General features: G+C 42.7%; 1 protein-coding gene across 3 annotated transcripts in view; it reads right to left on the bottom strand.

The window, feature by feature from the left end:
* Nucleotides 1-6,219: 6,219 nt before the first annotated feature.
* The window catches only part of RALBP1 (ralA binding protein 1), a 33,408-nt gene continuing 23,632 nt past the window's right edge, over nt 6,220-15,995 (bottom strand). For 2 of the 3 annotated variants that reach the window (XM_050315777.1, XM_050315769.1), the window contains exons 3-10: nt 14,609-15,067; nt 12,491-12,840; nt 10,919-11,080; nt 10,332-10,463; nt 9,733-9,840; nt 8,827-8,948; nt 8,292-8,415; nt 6,220-8,037 (exon numbers count right to left, since the gene is read on the bottom strand). In XM_050315777.1, the coding sequence (XP_050171734.1) occupies nt 7,774-8,037; nt 8,292-8,415; nt 8,827-8,948; nt 9,733-9,840; nt 10,332-10,463; nt 10,919-11,080; nt 12,491-12,840; nt 14,609-15,067 (1,721 nt within the window). In that variant the 3' untranslated portion in view covers nt 6,220-7,773. Of the gene's footprint in view, nt 8,038-8,291; nt 8,416-8,826; nt 8,949-9,732; nt 9,841-10,331; nt 10,464-10,918; nt 11,081-12,490; nt 12,841-14,608; nt 15,068-15,333; nt 15,429-15,995 lie in introns of those variants that run through there. The other variant, XM_050315786.1, reaches the window with a different exon arrangement.

Below are 15,995 nucleotides of genomic sequence, written 5' to 3'. Positions count from 1 at the left end.
CAGTGTGACAGCACTGTGGGTGGTAACAGGCTGTCAGGAAGCAGTGAGCTCTTCGGGCAGGAGGATTTCTGAGTTCTGAGCTCTTCCTATTGCCATAAGGAGAACACCTAAAAGGAGCTCATTCTCTCCCAGGCCAGATGATTCCCATTTTAGAAATGTGCACCGAAGTCCAGTTGATTTCTGTGTTTTGTTCAGAGTAAATAAATCCCTTCATCTGTTTTTTGCCTCAGTGTAACGACAGTTGAATTAAAGTTGGATCATGTGTGCAGTTCCTGAGTTGAAAGGGTCCAGCTCTTTCTTCAGACCAGGGGATACTTCAGGTCATCCTCTAACTGTAAATGGAGCTCAGGATTCACTGGAGGAATACTGGGACTCAAATCCTGGTTTTTGGTGTCCAGAATTAACATGGCCCAACCTAATTCCATCACTGTACTTGTGTACTGTTCCACCAGCCCAGTAAAATGAAAGATTGTATCTGATCCTTTCAGATATTTCCTAGTCTCTCCACCTCTTTTCTGCTTCATTTGGTGATTCCACAGAAGTGGAAGGGAAGGGAAGACTTGCTTTATTCTCAGCATTTCCCAAGAGCGTGTGATCTACAGCCTGAGGGATGTGGACTCTAGTGGTTAACTGTGGTAGGGAATTTTCTCATGCTGGCAGTGTTAAGTGAGGTCAATAATTCAGGCTTCAACTTGTCCCTAAGGATATGGGGTTTGGGGGAATGTGCATCTCTGTTCTGAGCAGGTAAAAAGGAAGCTGTTTATTCTGTGGGGTAGAGCCTGGAGATGGTGCCAGAGATCCCGCTGAATAATTAAAGATAATTAAAAAAGACTTTAAAGCACTGGGTCAGTCAGTTCAGGGGACAGGAGCACAGGTGATATTTGCCTCAGTTCCTGTACTATCTGGGATGGATGAGGAGTTAAATAAAGAGAGGAGTAAAAAAGCCCAACTCCTCAACAGATGGCTAAAGAATTGGTGCCACCATCAAAATTTTGGTTTCTTTGACCATGGGGCAAACTCCATGGTACCTAGTTTCTTAAAATCAGATGGGATTCATCTTTCTAGGAAGAATAAGAGGACTGTAGCCCATAAGTTAGCGAGGCTGATTAGGAGGGCTTTAAACTAGGTTTGAAGGGGGAAGGGGTTGAAACCGGGCTCTCCAGTGATCAGCCTAAGGATGGAAAGCCTGAGTTAAGAATTAAATCAACAGCCCACCTGAAGTGCATGTACACTAATGCACGCAGTATGGGCAACAAACAAGAGGAGCTGGAGGCAATTGTGCAGCAGGAAGGCTATGATGTAGTCGCCATCACAGAAACATGGTGGGATGACTCGCATGTCTGGAGTGCTGCTATGGAAGGCTATAAGCTCTTCAGGAAGAACAGGCAGGGGAGGAGAGGTGGAGGGGTGGCTTTATATGTTAGAGACTCTCTGGACCCTGTTGAACTTGAGGTCAGCAACAATAAGGTTGAGTGCCTGTGGATCAAAATCAGGGGGAAGACCAACAAGACTGACATCATCATGGGTGTCTGTTATAGACCGCCATACCAGGATGATGAAGGGGATGAATTATTCTACAAGCAGCTGGCGGATGTCTCAAAATTGTCAGCCCTTGTCCTTGTAGGTGACTTTAACTAAAGGGACCTGGGGGTGCTGATTGACAGGAAGCTGAACATGAGCCAGCAGTGTGCCCAGGTGGCCAAGAAGGCCAATGGCATCCTGGCCTGCATCAAGAACAGTGTGGCCAGCAGGAGCAGGGCAGTGATCCTTCCCCTGTACTCTGCGTTGGTGAGGCCGCACCTTGAGTGATTGCGTCCAGCATGTTCAGCTCTGGGCCCCTGAGTTCAGGAAGGATATTGAGGTGCTGGAGCGGGTCCAGAGAAGAGCAACCAGGCTGGTGAAGGGACTTGAGCACAAGTCCTATGAGGAGAGGCTGAGGGAGCTGGGATTGTTTAGTCTAGAGAAGAGAAGGCTTAGAGGTGACCTCATCACTCTCTTCAACTACCTGAAGGGAAGTTATAGCCAGGTGGGGGTTGGTCTCTTCTCCCAGGCAACCAACAACAGGACAAGGGGACATGGGCTCAAGCTCTGCCAGGGGAAGTTTAGGTTAGATGTTAGGAAGAAATTCTTTACAGAGAGGGTGATCAGGCATTGGAACGGCCTGCCCAGAGAGGTGGTGGATTCACCATCCCTGGAAGTTTTTAAAAAGAGATTGGACATGGCCCTTAGTGCCATGATATAGTAATTAGAGTTGGATCAGGGGTTGGACTTGATGATCTTGGAGGTCTTTTCCAACCCAATCTATTCTATGATTCTATGATTCTATGAATTACATCATCTGTGTCTTCCCTAAAGAAAGATTTGAGCTCTGTATCTCAATTCATTTCTCTTTTGGTCAGGGTTTCCTGAGCGGAAAGTGAGGTGGCTCCTGAATTAGCATCTGTTGGTCCGTGGTTTCCCAAAAACCATATCCTACCTCTACCCCCGCCTTCTTGGCGGAATACCAGGTTGGTTCTTCACAAGCGATTTTCATGGATTTCCTTTAATCTCTTGGCTCACCTTAGAGCTTCTCCATGAGAATTCTTCACAGAGAATCCCTTTTTTTTCCATGTCCTGGTTACAGCGCTGTCTGCCTTTCTCCTCCTTGCTGTTTTTCCACAGCAGGTTCTCTTTTTTTCATTGTTCCTCCCCAGAGACCCATCAGGATTTTGTAGGGCCATTTCCTTGCCACATTTTCATGCAGATTTCACGCCAATGAACTAGCAAATGTCTGGAACCCTCTAGAGGGTGGATTGTTTGTAACCAAGACATGACTGAGGCTTGGAAACCGATTTTTTTTTCCAGTTTTGAATGTCCCAGATAGCTGTTGCACAAATTCCTGGCCCCGTGGACAAGATCCTACGTTCATTAGGACTGTGGAACAGCAGGGTTACTTGTTAGGCTCGTTAGTGCTCGCCCCCTTTTCCCTGCACTGTCAGAGGTCGGGCAGCAGAGATGGCTGACTGGGATTGGTAGTGGATGGGCAGGATGGCAAAGTCTGTCCCATGGCTCAGGCACGCTCTTACACTTGATTGGGTTCCTTCCTGTTGGCAGGGTCTCCTGCTGGTCCCTTGTCCTTTGGTGGGGGATCTGATGTGCAGTGCTCATGTTTTCTGGCCTGGTTTCAGCCTAAGGACCTCTGTCTTGGGAGGATGGGAAGGGGAGTCTGAGACAGGCAGATGGATAAAAGCTTGTTCTGTGTTCCACTTTCTCCTGTCAGTTCTGTTTGATAGTGATGGGGAAGGCTTGCCTCCCTGTCTGTGCTGGTAAGTATATTTAAAGTGATAAATCTTTATATGCGGAGTTAGGACATACTCGTAGAGTACCTTAAAATATGAAAATATGACAGGAAAGCTCATTTAAAATATTCCCAACCATCCCCCCACCCCCAAAGTGCTTTCAGGCTCTGCCTTTTAGCTTTAATTAACCTTTATTTCACTTTTTATTTAGATCAGGAAAATAAATAAAGAGCCCAAGTTAATGGGATTATTTTAAGGTTCAATTGCTGCTGAGGTTGGACTACGTCTAGATGATTAAAATGCACTGTGACTTAGCAGAGATAAATAGCCAGATGTTTAAACATCTTGCAGCTCTCCGATCATGGTCTGCTAGAAATTCCGTGACCCGATTTCTGCAGAGGTGTAGTAGTGTTTCTGTGTGGGAAATGTTTTACAGGGATTAACTGCTGGTTTGGGATCGTGTCTGTGATTATGGAAGGTACTGAGCACACTCCTCTGCATGTTTTTTTAACAGGGCTGAGAAGAGGTCCTTTGTTTGAACATCAAAAGAAATGTCAGTTATTTTTTTTAGTCAGTCCAGGTTTCCGGTGTAAGAAAGAACCCAAATAAACTTGGTTTGAGTACGGTGACAACCAAGGCTCAGGTGGGGGCGGGGCCATTTCTTCTGTACTGGTCATTTATTTCACAGTTTCTTCTGACTGAGGGGTTTTGTGTTTTGCTTTGGTTTATTTTAATAAACCATCCACCCCTCCTGGGTGGACGGAGCAGCCCTGATGGGAACCTGTGGAGGAGCACTTTTCCACCCTCTGCTGTTGGAGTGTGTTTAAAGAATGCTGTGGAGAACTTGTGCTGTTGGATATAAGCCATATTTGGTCCGGATGAGGCATTTTTCCCTCTGCAGATGAAGTCTTGTGAGTCAGAGGTGCATGCTGAGAAATGAAAACCTTGACAGATTAGGCTTGATCAGACCTTTCTAGCAAAGACGTGGATCGATGCTTTGTTATTTATTTTTTTTAATTGAAAGGGAGTAGCTTTACATGGTCAGGTGTAAAATTCTTGGCTTCAGTACACAGATTTTAAAAATTAAGACTTAGATCAATAATCTGATGGGACACGGAGACGAAAATTATTCCCTCCAGTGCTAGTATGGGAATTAGTGAATGGAAGTGAAAACCTCTTGTACAGCAGCCCTTTATCTTCATCATAAAGGACCGTGAGTTTCTGGAGCCCCTCACGTGGTTCCCTGCAGGACTGTGTTACAAGACAGTGCTTTCAGAGTACCTGCTGCACCAGAGAGGAAACCTTCCACAATCACACCAGCACAGATGGCTTTTGCTTCGGTGAGAGCAAAGCTGAGCCAGCAATGGAAACCTGGTGTGTACAGGGCAGAGCCCAGGAAACCTGTAAGGCCGGCTGGAATCCTGCAAGGCCTTGGACACAAGCTTATGTTTTCAGACTTGTGGTAGGGATGTGATCTGAGAGGAGTATTGCTTATTGTTTATTCTTTTCTTATCTTTCAATAAATAAAATAAAGTAACCCCCCTTTTAAACTGTTCAGACAGTAACAGTTCAGGTTCCTATTTTTTCAGAGCGAAAAGACTTACTGGGAAGGAAAAATCCTGCGTCGGTTTGCCAGATGTCTGAGGTTGGTTCACTGTGCAGCTGCAGCACTTCCGTGGGTATGAAGGCTGTCCTGTTCTCAGTTAGATGCAGGTACCCTGCTGCTGGCAAACCCTGGGTTTGTGCCCTGGTTCACGCTGGCACTTTAGTCCTGGTGACTTGTTCATACAGGGCTTCTTGCTCCTGATCTGGCCAAACCTGTTCGGGCTTGTGCTAGAAAAACAAGGTGTGTAGTTGTCCCTTGTCCCAACACCCCCTGCCTTCTCTGTGGAAACACTTAGATTTTCAAGAAGGAAGCTGATGGGCCACATCAGACTGTCACAAACGTTTTGTTAAGTCCAGAACACTGGAATTAACGTGGTGGGCCTGTTCCCTTTTTTCAGTAAACTAAGTCAATCTGGCATTTTGTCCAAAGGCTCTGACAGAGGTTCTGTTGCTGCACTCAGCACATACAAGCTCTAAGGCTGCACATGCTCTAAGGAAAGAGGATTATTTTAAGTCAGTTTAAATGATACTTTAATTCAGATAAAGTGGTCGTTCAGAACATGGATGTCCTTGGTGGGGGTGGCCCGGCTGCTGTGCAGGCAGTGTTGGTGCCCTGGGTGGGAGGCGATCACCTGACCCACTGCTGCTCACAGATTTTGTTCCAAGGCCCTGGGGATTGATGAGGCAGCTCATAACGTGATCTGACCAGCACACTCATATTATTGTGCTGTAATTACGTTCCACTTTATTTGAAATGAGCTTTGGCTTTTTTGGCCAATTATTCACGACTGCCACAGCAGCCTCTCCAAGCACCGCTGCTCTGGGGCTGTTTCATGGGAAGCGCTGGGTACCGGGCAGCAGGAAGAGCAGCGCCCTGCCCAGCCCCTCCTGGCAGGGCTGTGGCACAGAATGTGACAGATCACATCGAAAGAAACATCTTTCAGGGGGTTTGAAACCAAGTCTCTGGTTACAGAGACTGTGCTGCTGCAGGAGCAGCAATTCCACCTCCGTTTCTGACCTCTGTAGCAACATGCTTTGAGAGCGGTGTCCGTGGGGTGGAAGGAATCATGTGAGTAAACGGGACGGTTTTGCCTTCATAACTGAAAACTCTAGTGGTAACAAGAGAAGCAAAGGCTTAAAATCTTTAATTTGATCAAATTTAACTTGATCCTCACCTGAGTTACAGAACTTTCTACGACATTCAGTTGCCTTCTCTTTCAGAGAAGAGTTATTAACAAAGCCCAAGTTAATTTTTCATAGAAACTTCTCAACTGCAGGTAGCCACCCAGGAAGAATCACTGTGATTTGCATTATGAAATAGATAAATGAGAAACTACTTTCAAATGGCTGTTGAATTTATTTGCTTGATAAATACAATCCTAACAAAATAAAAGTTAACCGATATTAAGAGATTTGTCTGAAGAACATTAGAAAAATCCATGACAATTCAATAGGAATTAGTGTGAATTAAACAAACAAAAAGTTTAAATATTGCCAGCAAATATAAAATGTATGTAACGAAGGCAAGGGAGAATGCTTTAGTTTACATTTGTAATCTGATCACATTTTCTGTGTTTATAAATTTTTTTCCAAATTTTAAAAAAATACTATGCTGTTTTCTATAACATATCAAAGCATTATTTGTACAAAATCAAATCATGGCCAATGATTCACAACAGTGCAATAGATAAAGAATACAACCACATCCAACAGGTGCTGAAAATAAATATCCAGATTAAAAAATAAGATAGCCTATATGCACTCTGTGGAGTTTCTGTCTATAAATGGTTTGATGGATGGGTCTCGTGAGTGTATCCAAAACATTAAATGGCCCTTAAATGCCAGCGTGGGTGGAGGATTTTGAAGGGCAGAAGCAGTAAAAACAGCCAAACCAAAAGCAAGTCCCAGCTGGGGGTGGTTGGTTTGTTAAACAACAACACAAGGGAGGCTGTTGCTGAAGCCCCGGTGCCTCCCCTTGGTGTCGTTCTTGGGGCTCACTTGGGAAGCACAAGTGACTGGCGCTTGTGCAGGGAAGTGCTGGGTCAGGCAGACACATCCCAGGTGACGTAACCCATTCCCATCCCTGCCTACAAGCAGCGGCTTTCTCCGAGGGACGGGAACGTTTAGGATGGGTGAAGACAAAGCTCTTGGCTACGTGGCAGCAGTGTGAACAGGGCCTGTCTTGAACAGGTGTGATGAGGGCGGTTAATAAATGCGTCAGTGTGTTACCTACACCGCTAAAAGACGTGAACGGCTCTCGATGAACATTTCCATCATACGGGGACATAAATAACATCTCTCAAGTTTTTACACTTATTCAGTACATCTCAGAACAAAAATGAAGCTTAAGGGCATGTCAGGTAAACACGATACCCCACGGTCTCCCACCGTTTCAGCCAACCCAGAGTAAATTTAAAGCTCCCTTGTATATAATCTGCATCAGAAAGGTATCAAAGGCACAAGCAAGAAGTGACTCGGTTAATAAGCAGAAATAATGGTGAATGAGGATGAACAGATCCACAAGGCAAATAATTAGTAAGTGTGTGTGGGTTTTCGTTTGTTTACTGAAAATGATATTTTCCAATTCTGCTCCAGTGAATGTCAATAATGATTTTGGTTTGAAATAAAACTGTTACTGAATTATTTTAAATCACCTGAAGGAAACCAGTCTCGAAATAATCTGATACTAACTGAAAAACTCTTCTGGCCTCTCCAAACTCACCTGAGTCTGATGAGTAGAAGCCACAAGTATTAGAGACAAAAGTCTCTAGGGCTTAAAAGAAAAGTTTCTTTACAGAATGTACACAGCCAGCAATAATTTGTGCAGTTAGACTTAAATTACAGTAATTTGCACAGTTCAGTTGATTTTATGCATAGCCAAGGAGCCTGATCAAATCGGAGTTTCTTTCCTGTCTTTACTTGGCGATGGCTTGACTTGCTGCTCCTTGCTTGCTTTTGGCTGCTCTTTGGCTGCTTTTGTCTCCAGGACACTGTCTCTTTGCTGCTGAGAAACACCCCCGCGTTTTTCTGGCTCCTCTTCCTCCTGCACCTGCTGCTCTGACTTGGCTCGCTGCAGCAGCCGGAGCTGCACCCGCAGCTCTATGATGGCCTCTCGCTCCTCGTGAATCGCTTGGTTCAGGTGATTGTTCTTTATCTTTTAAGGAAGGAAAACCAAACGTCAGGGCTCCTTCTGACACAGAACTGCTGTAGCCTGGGGCAGGTTTAGCACTGCAGTGCCAGCCCAGACAGCAGCAGGGACTCGCACACAACAGAGGGTGTGTGGGTCACAGCCTGGGCAGAACCGGTGCAAAACAACCCTTGTGCACATGTGCAAACAGCTCTGCACAGGCTCCAGCAAGTAATCGCTAAGGGAAGAGAACCAGTTAATGCCTAAGAACCAAATCTTACCTCCAGTTCCTCGTTCTGTCTCTGCAAATCCTCCAGGATGACCTGCAGTTCCTCCTCATCCTCACTCTCACTTTCACTCTCAGAAGAATATTCCTCGGTTTCACTTCGGCCATGCTGCTGGCGACTGGAAGACCAATGACAAATCCTGATTTAAGCACTTCCTCAAGTTTGTCAGAACTGTGGCAGCATCAGAGAGTTAACTTGCACCCACTGAATTATCTGCCAATGGTTTAAAAAAAAAAACCAGACTTTCCTTTCAATGCTTAATTTAATTAAGCAGTGATTTCCAAGGGGGATTTTTTTACAGCACAGGGCCTAGTTTCCCTTACATCATAATTCAAGTGAAAACAACAGAAAATATCCTGAAATATCCAAATTTGTTGAGACTTCAATAAAAGTAAGGGGCTTTCAACTGTGACATTTGCTGGGTGAGCTTTTTAGTGTAGTCTAGACTATTATTTCAGCAAAGCATCTGTGTAGTTGTAATCAAAGTGTGGTCGCCTGGCAGGGCTCTGATGTGAACTGTCCCTCTTACCTTTGTATTTCAGCTATTTCTGCTCGGAGACGATCTATTTCTTCCTTCTCTGAGGCAATCTGTCTCCGCAGAAACTGCTCCATGGCCAGCAGTTCTTCCTGTTCTGTTAAAATCTCGTTCTCCTGCAATGATCAGTTAGTTCACCTAAAGTCTTGACTTTATTTCCTACAGGAGCACACAGTAAGTATGAGATGATGCTGTTCTCTGAAACGCTTTCAGTTGCAGTGGTTAGCATGTCTGCTTTGAACTCTGATCCACTGAGGTCTCAAAGCAAATATAAGTTCAAACCCAACACTGTCTGTTCCCCAAGACGATTGCTGTACTTAATACTGTGTTGATGACATACCAAATCCTGCCATGTTTGGCTGCCATTCCTTAGGAAAAGGTTTTTCCAGGGGAAAGCTCTGGCCAACCAGTAAAATAACTAGAAAAACTAAATTATATGTCTTTGAAGATGAATATAAGGAGGAAGGTACAGTGGGGAGAAGATCAAAGCTACTGGGGGAAGCAATGGAAGGCAGAAAAGCCTAAATAGTTGCCTTACTTCCTTTGATCAGCAGGAAAGCAGTTTAACGGTATTAAAACTGGCTTGATTTGGAAGTGCTTTCTAAGTACATTAACAACAAAGGCTCCTTTTTTCTTTTTCTTTTCCTTTTTTTTTTTTTTTTTTTTGCACAGTGTCTCCTTCCTGCTGCTAACAAGAGTCTGCTCAGCTCTGGGTTTACTCCTGCAGTCAACTTTCCTTCCCTGGTTTATTTCCCTTTAAAACAAAGCCTTGTGTTTTAATGCACAGAGAGACCCCATTAAGCCTTCAATGTCCCACTGCATTAGGAGGGACAAAGGAGCGTTCAGTACATCTGAAATATAAAATACCAAAAGGCAAACAGCTGAGTGCCTGCCAGCTACCTGTGCAAGTAGAATATTTATAACTTCTTCATTCTCATTCATTTCTTCTTTGGAGACATCCTCCTTTGAAAGGCTAGCAATTTCTTGTGCAATCTTTGTTTCACACTCCTGCCACAGAAAGAGAACATTTAAAAGGACACCTCCCCCAGTCACTCTAGTTACTCTAAGAAAGATTTTTTTGAGTGTATTATTTCCCAAATTTAGAACAACCATCTCAGTTGTCTCAAAAGCTTTCAGCAAGGTCTGTCCCTTCTCTGGGACACAGAACAGTTTAAAAAAATGCTTCTCAAGTTTGTTAACCCTGAGTCTTCCAGTAATTCCTCTTGGTACTCCAGGACACGATGTTTTAAGCATATCATGAATACATGTTCTGTCAAACACTACGGTTTTAATCACACACATATTTTTTTGTGAACAGCTGCAAAGATCTCTGTCCCTAGGGAGAGCCAGCTAAGCAGAAAACACAATTGCTCATCAGGAATGTAAAGTTAAGATGAGAAAATCTGCAGTAAAAAGACTGAAACGTGGTTTGATCTGTGTGTCTCAGATTAGTGATCCATGATTTAGATGTCTGGCCAATAAACAGGAAAGTTACCCACCTGTCTTTTAGCTTCTCTTAGTTTCCTCTTAAGAGCTGTTAATATTCTTTGCACCTCCCAGAGTCTCTCTTCTTTGGATAAGTCTTTTATGCCTGCCTGCAAGTCTCTGTGTAAACAGTTCAGTAGGAACTCCTAGAAATATTGCCAAAGAAATTAAGTGTCTTTAATATACCATAGTAGGTCAGACTGAAAAGGAAAATCTTTTTGGCTTTCTGGCAACAGGCTGGGAATTCTGGTTTACAAACCTTGACATGTCAACAAACAAGTTTTGACATAGACCCATATGACCTAGAGCCAGCTGAAGTGCAGTACTAAAGAAACCACCCTCTCCTGACCTTCCTCCCACAATAAAAGTATTGAAAGACATAGCAAAGCACTCCACGAATGACACAGCTATGATCATCACAAGACCGTAACAACTTTACAGTGAAAAAAAGAAAGAAAATCATCAGTCACTTTCCAGTGGTCTCCACTGATAGGATAATGGTGATGGAATTAAAAAGTATGTTACAAACTTACCAGAATTTTACTGAGTGTATAAAATCCAGGCCAAAGATAAACAGAAAAACACTAAAATAATTGCCAACCTGTCGCCTGATTTCTTCTTTGATGCTTTCTTGTGTTTCTGGAAGTGCTGGCATTGTTGCCATATTCGACCAGCGAAGAGGTTTTGTCACCTGCTTTAGGGTCACATTCCCAAAGAACTCCTGAACATGTGTAAAAAACACATACAGGACACGATTGCTGATCTGCAAAGAAAGGACAGACAGGTTACTGGTTAAGATGATTTATTCACATCATCTTATACCTGTGGAGCACAGTGTCTTCCTCCAGAAACAGTAGCCTTCAACGTGCCTTTCTGTGATCCACAGTCATGCCAGTTTCATGAGAAATTAAGAGATTCAAATCTGGATTAAAAATGACGCTGTGAACAATGCAGCACTGGCATTAAAGAGTCACTTCACTGTCTCTCTTACCTGTCTGTGCATCTGAGGCATTTTCATGCTAAACTCAGGATCTTCACATGTCTTTTGCTACCATAATTATTTCCATCTCTGGTAGATATAGAAATGTATTAAATCTTTCTTTGTACTCAGGTAAAGGTAGTTAGTAAAAGGGAACAGCAACCACACCAACTTATGGTTGCTGGTTGGCTACACCTTCTCTCTCTTACCCCACCCTGTAGTATTTTCTACAGCTTCTCTCTCAGATGATTTCATATAGTAGGAAAAAAAGTAGTTTGAAGGGATCTTCCAATGTATTCCCTGTTTTAACATGAGACAGAAGCAAGTATTTATTTTGATACTGTATCTTCCATTAAAATTCAAAAAGTTATTCTGAAACAAATATTAGAGTTCTGTCACTACCTGCACTTTAATTGCTAAGATGTAGTTACCAAAAAAACATGATGGGGCCTGCACTGTTTTATGTTAATTGTTACCTCTTTTCTCAGTTAGAAAGCAAAACAGCAAAACAGCCAAGAATAACACCCGGCCCTTTTGCTACCGGGTCTCTACCTGGACTCTTAATTATAAAGTCAAGCTTTTCTGAAGTGTGGGGCTTGTTCTGGAAAGCCCACACCCAATAATGCCATGTTTTCATCTTGCTAAGGACGAATTTAAATTCAATATTTCCAAGATGTTTATTAAGGAATCAATCAATCTAGAAACCACAATATCTTACTGGAAAACTAAGTCAAGTCGTTTTTCCCCAGCCATTTGACTGCACCAAAGCCATTTTACCCAAGTCATCACGGCACCAGGAAGATCTATGTACTGGACAGGGTTCATTGGCTTGATACTAAAATTAAACAACAATGTAGTCTTCACTAAATTATCACTGAATCAGAAGCCACAGAAATTGTGTATGTGCATGAATTATTGGACAATTTCAACATTAAATGACTGCTATTCATGGCAGAATTAAAACACAGACGGCACTCTTTGTAAAACTATCATAGTAACCCAAATATGAGACCCATAGTACGCAAGCTCACATGTGGAAAGCCTTTTGTTCCCCCTTTCCCAGCATTTTGGGTTCCTGAGGCATAAGCAGAAGCTGTAATGTAGCTTAACTCTATCAGACAATATGCAATTCCTACAAAGAAGTCTTTCTCAGGCTGAAGTTGTGCTCTAACACCTGCTGTGTGGTGCACGTACCTGGACAGTAGGGCTGAGCACTATAGAAATATTCTGGATGTTCATTTTTGTTTCCAGTTCCTCTGCAATAACATGGTCCATATGCACAATCAGCCAAGAAATTAGGAGGTGGTTACACTCTGGCAACTCTTTCAGCAGCCTCTGGCACTCCTGAACTTTCTCAGCCTCTGTGCTCTTTCCACAGGCATCTTCAAAGCGGGATGTGAGCTCTTTGGTAAGCAGATTTTCAGGCAGCTCTCGCAGGTACTGTTTCAGCAGGCTGGCCACTGTGTAGGGTTCATATTCTTCCAGGTTAGGAGACTCTTCGCGATCATAGGCTGCTTTTAGCTCGTCAACTTTTGATTTTATTCCTTAAAATATTCAGATCAAGAATTAACAGAAATGTTCTACTCTAAATGTATACTAGTTATATTTAAGTTTGTTTTTTTAATTTTTAAATGCATTTATTTCACCTTTCCTTACAATTTATGCTAATTGAGGAACATTGTTTAAAAGTTATCCGCAGGTAACAAAGTGAAAATCATGACTCAAAATTACGTGATCACTGGTTCTAAAAACACTGACTAGTACTATGAACCAAAACCACAGCACTGGCAGAACTGCTGCCAGCATTCCCCTTCATCAAGGAACATAAAATAGGGTGAGGAAGGGTAGGGGAATATTGAGATCAATTATGTATTTGCATTCAGCATCTTTCTGGGTGTTCAAGTATACATCCCTAAGCCAAGTAGCAAATATGTTATCAACTCAAATATTGTGCAGCAAGTTCTACCTATAACAGCTTTCTTCCATCAAAACAAAACCCACACATTTTAGTTTCCAGATTTCCAGCTGGCCCTCCTCAGCGGAAGAATCTCACACAAGATTTTTGATTTGAGGCATCCTATGAATAAAAGTGTGTTCACATAATGATTCAGCCCATCTGAGATTTTCTGTAAGATGTTTTTATAACTCAGTGACATTCTAATCTTCCTGAACTTGGAGAAATTTCACTCTTAAAGCTCAACACCCACGTGAGTTACACCAACTCGGCATGCTGCCATGGCTTGGCTCACACCCAATGAGCACAGCTGGGCACACTCAGCCCAGGCAAAATGGGCTCAGTGAGCCCTCACAACAGCTGGCCACTCCTTGAGTCAGTGCAATGCTCTCTCTGAGCTCTCAACTTAAACAATCCTACATGCACAAGAGGGTGCTGTTGCTCTGGAGAACACCTACAAAGTACACAGAGCAGAAATGGTTTACAGAAAACACACCTGTGAAAATTCCCAACACATCGCATCTAGAGAAACTGAGCAACCAAAATGTTTCAGGAGGCTAGACAAAGCAACTGCTTAAGCTGCTGCAGTTATTCATGCATTCCTACCTAGCACCATGCCGACAGACACCACGAAGACAGCTTAATGAAGCCTTTGCTATCGTTTGCTTACTGTTGTACAGTGCTGGCCAACCTGTTTTAAATGCTTTTCCTCCAATTCCTTTCCTCCCTTACTCTTGCCCCCTTTACAGGTACCCACAGAGATACGTTGCTGGTGCAGCTCCCAAATAAAGGGACTGTTCTGATTAACATGATGAAAACTGAGGTCTCATTTCTATAAGCTGGTGTTATGCAACCACCACGGTTAATTAGCCGGCTGTTGCTAAGCTTAAACAGTGACACTTGTATTTTCTGGTTATTAGCATATTTGCTGAAAGAAAACAAGTTTTTAAGAAAAAAATCATACAATGGAAGTAACTGGAAAAACTAACTTAGTGGGAAGCTTACGTGATAAAATGGTTATATCTCATTTTTGCTTTTGCAATCAACTACCATTGTATTTCTACTGCGGAAGGAAAAGAATACAAGCTGGCCATATACATTTTATTCGTTGTTACCATCCTATCACAAAAGGCCAAAATAGGTGTGTTTTTACTGCCATTAGGCAGTACCACCAAATTAGCAATTTTTCTGGTATTTCATACCTACAGGCTTGCTTAACTTTGGCTACCAGATTACCTTTTGGATAATCAAAATTAATGCAGCTACAAACAGAGTCTCTAGGTGTTGGAATTGGTAAAATAATAATAAGACTGCAAGTAAAGACCTTAGGAACCATCATGTCAGTCTGCCCGGAGTACCTGAAACTCTGTAGATGCCTTCACATTTCATGCCATACTTCTCTACGTAATCTATACATTCACGGAAAACTGCTGGCAGGCGGATGCCATCGTACATCATGGTCCTGTCTACGGCATGAGACAAAGGAATGCCAAACACCGGTCTATGACTTGGAACATCCACTTGAGGTATCTCTGTCTCCTGAATTGGCTTTTTCTTTTTCTTCTTCTCTTTCCACTGTTTTACAACATCTGCTGCAGTTAAGTCTTTCGACTTCTTCTCTTTATGTTTGTCTTCCTTATGTTTGTCTTCCTTGTGTTTTTCATCTTTGGGTTTCTCTTTTATCTTAAAATCCTTTTCCTTCTTTTTGGAAAAGCTGGGTTTCTTGAAGACATGTATTCCCTTGGACCGTTTCAACTTTGAAGGACTTTCAGCTTCATCACCGGAACTGTCCTCTTGAAATGCAGCATAACCTTCCGCTGTTAGGCAAAGGAGGAGAAGGGAAGAGGACAGCTGTGAGCTTCCAGACACCATATTGCAACAGGGAGAGAACACAAAGTCATACACAGGGAAGAGAGAGAAGCAACATAAATTAAAAAATAGCACCTGCCTGACTCCTCAAAAGGTTTTCTTTGGTTGTTACACACTTGAGTGGACAAGGATTAAATCAGGGTTGCATAAACACACTAAAGATAAGCCACAGAGCTCCTGAATGATCTAAACAATGAATACTTTATATACTTACTCATAATGGCAATGTCCATCTTATGGGCTAGATTCCCATCTAATAGTCAAGGAAATGCAAAACAAAAACAACTGTCTGGCAACTTCTCTATGGTCCTGTAATCAATAGTATAAGAGTTGATGTTAAGGATCATCTACTAGATACATAAAAGTCTAACAAGTATCTTTTAAGAACAAACTAAACTTCAGCACTTAAAACCCCAATCCCTTTCCAGAATATTATGAATTTTAATGTACGAAGTTAGTAAAGTTTCAGCCTCAAATAAAATACAACAAAAAAAACCCGACACAAAACTAGAAAAGCACTAGCACACTTACTTTTCACTAGATGAATAAAACAATTCCAGTAACACTAGCACAATACCTGCCCGTGAAGGTGCAGATTTGCCTTAAAAAGCACATGGGAGAGCTTCAAACAAGTCCCTGGGCTGAGTACACTGTTCCAGCAGCAAAACACCAAGTGCTGTCTAAAACAGGCACCAGTGCTTTTAAGTAACTACGCCCCTGCAGCCAGCCCTGCCTCGCCCTCAGGCAAGAACATGAAAATCTCTAAAGGTGGATTAACAAAAAAACCCAACCAACAAAGAAACAACCCACAAACAACATGCAATCCAACACAACTTTCAGGTCCACTAATTACGATTTTACATACTCAGTACCCCA

The sequence above is a fragment of the Myiozetetes cayanensis genome, unplaced genomic scaffold, assembly GCF_022539395.1.
Source record: "Myiozetetes cayanensis isolate MyiCay16 unplaced genomic scaffold, myiCay2020 scf1, whole genome shotgun sequence".
NCBI lineage: Eukaryota > Metazoa > Chordata > Aves > Passeriformes > Tyrannidae > Myiozetetes > Myiozetetes cayanensis.
Note: the sequence above shows the minus strand (reverse complement) of the source record. Positions and strands in the feature narration are given on the sequence as shown.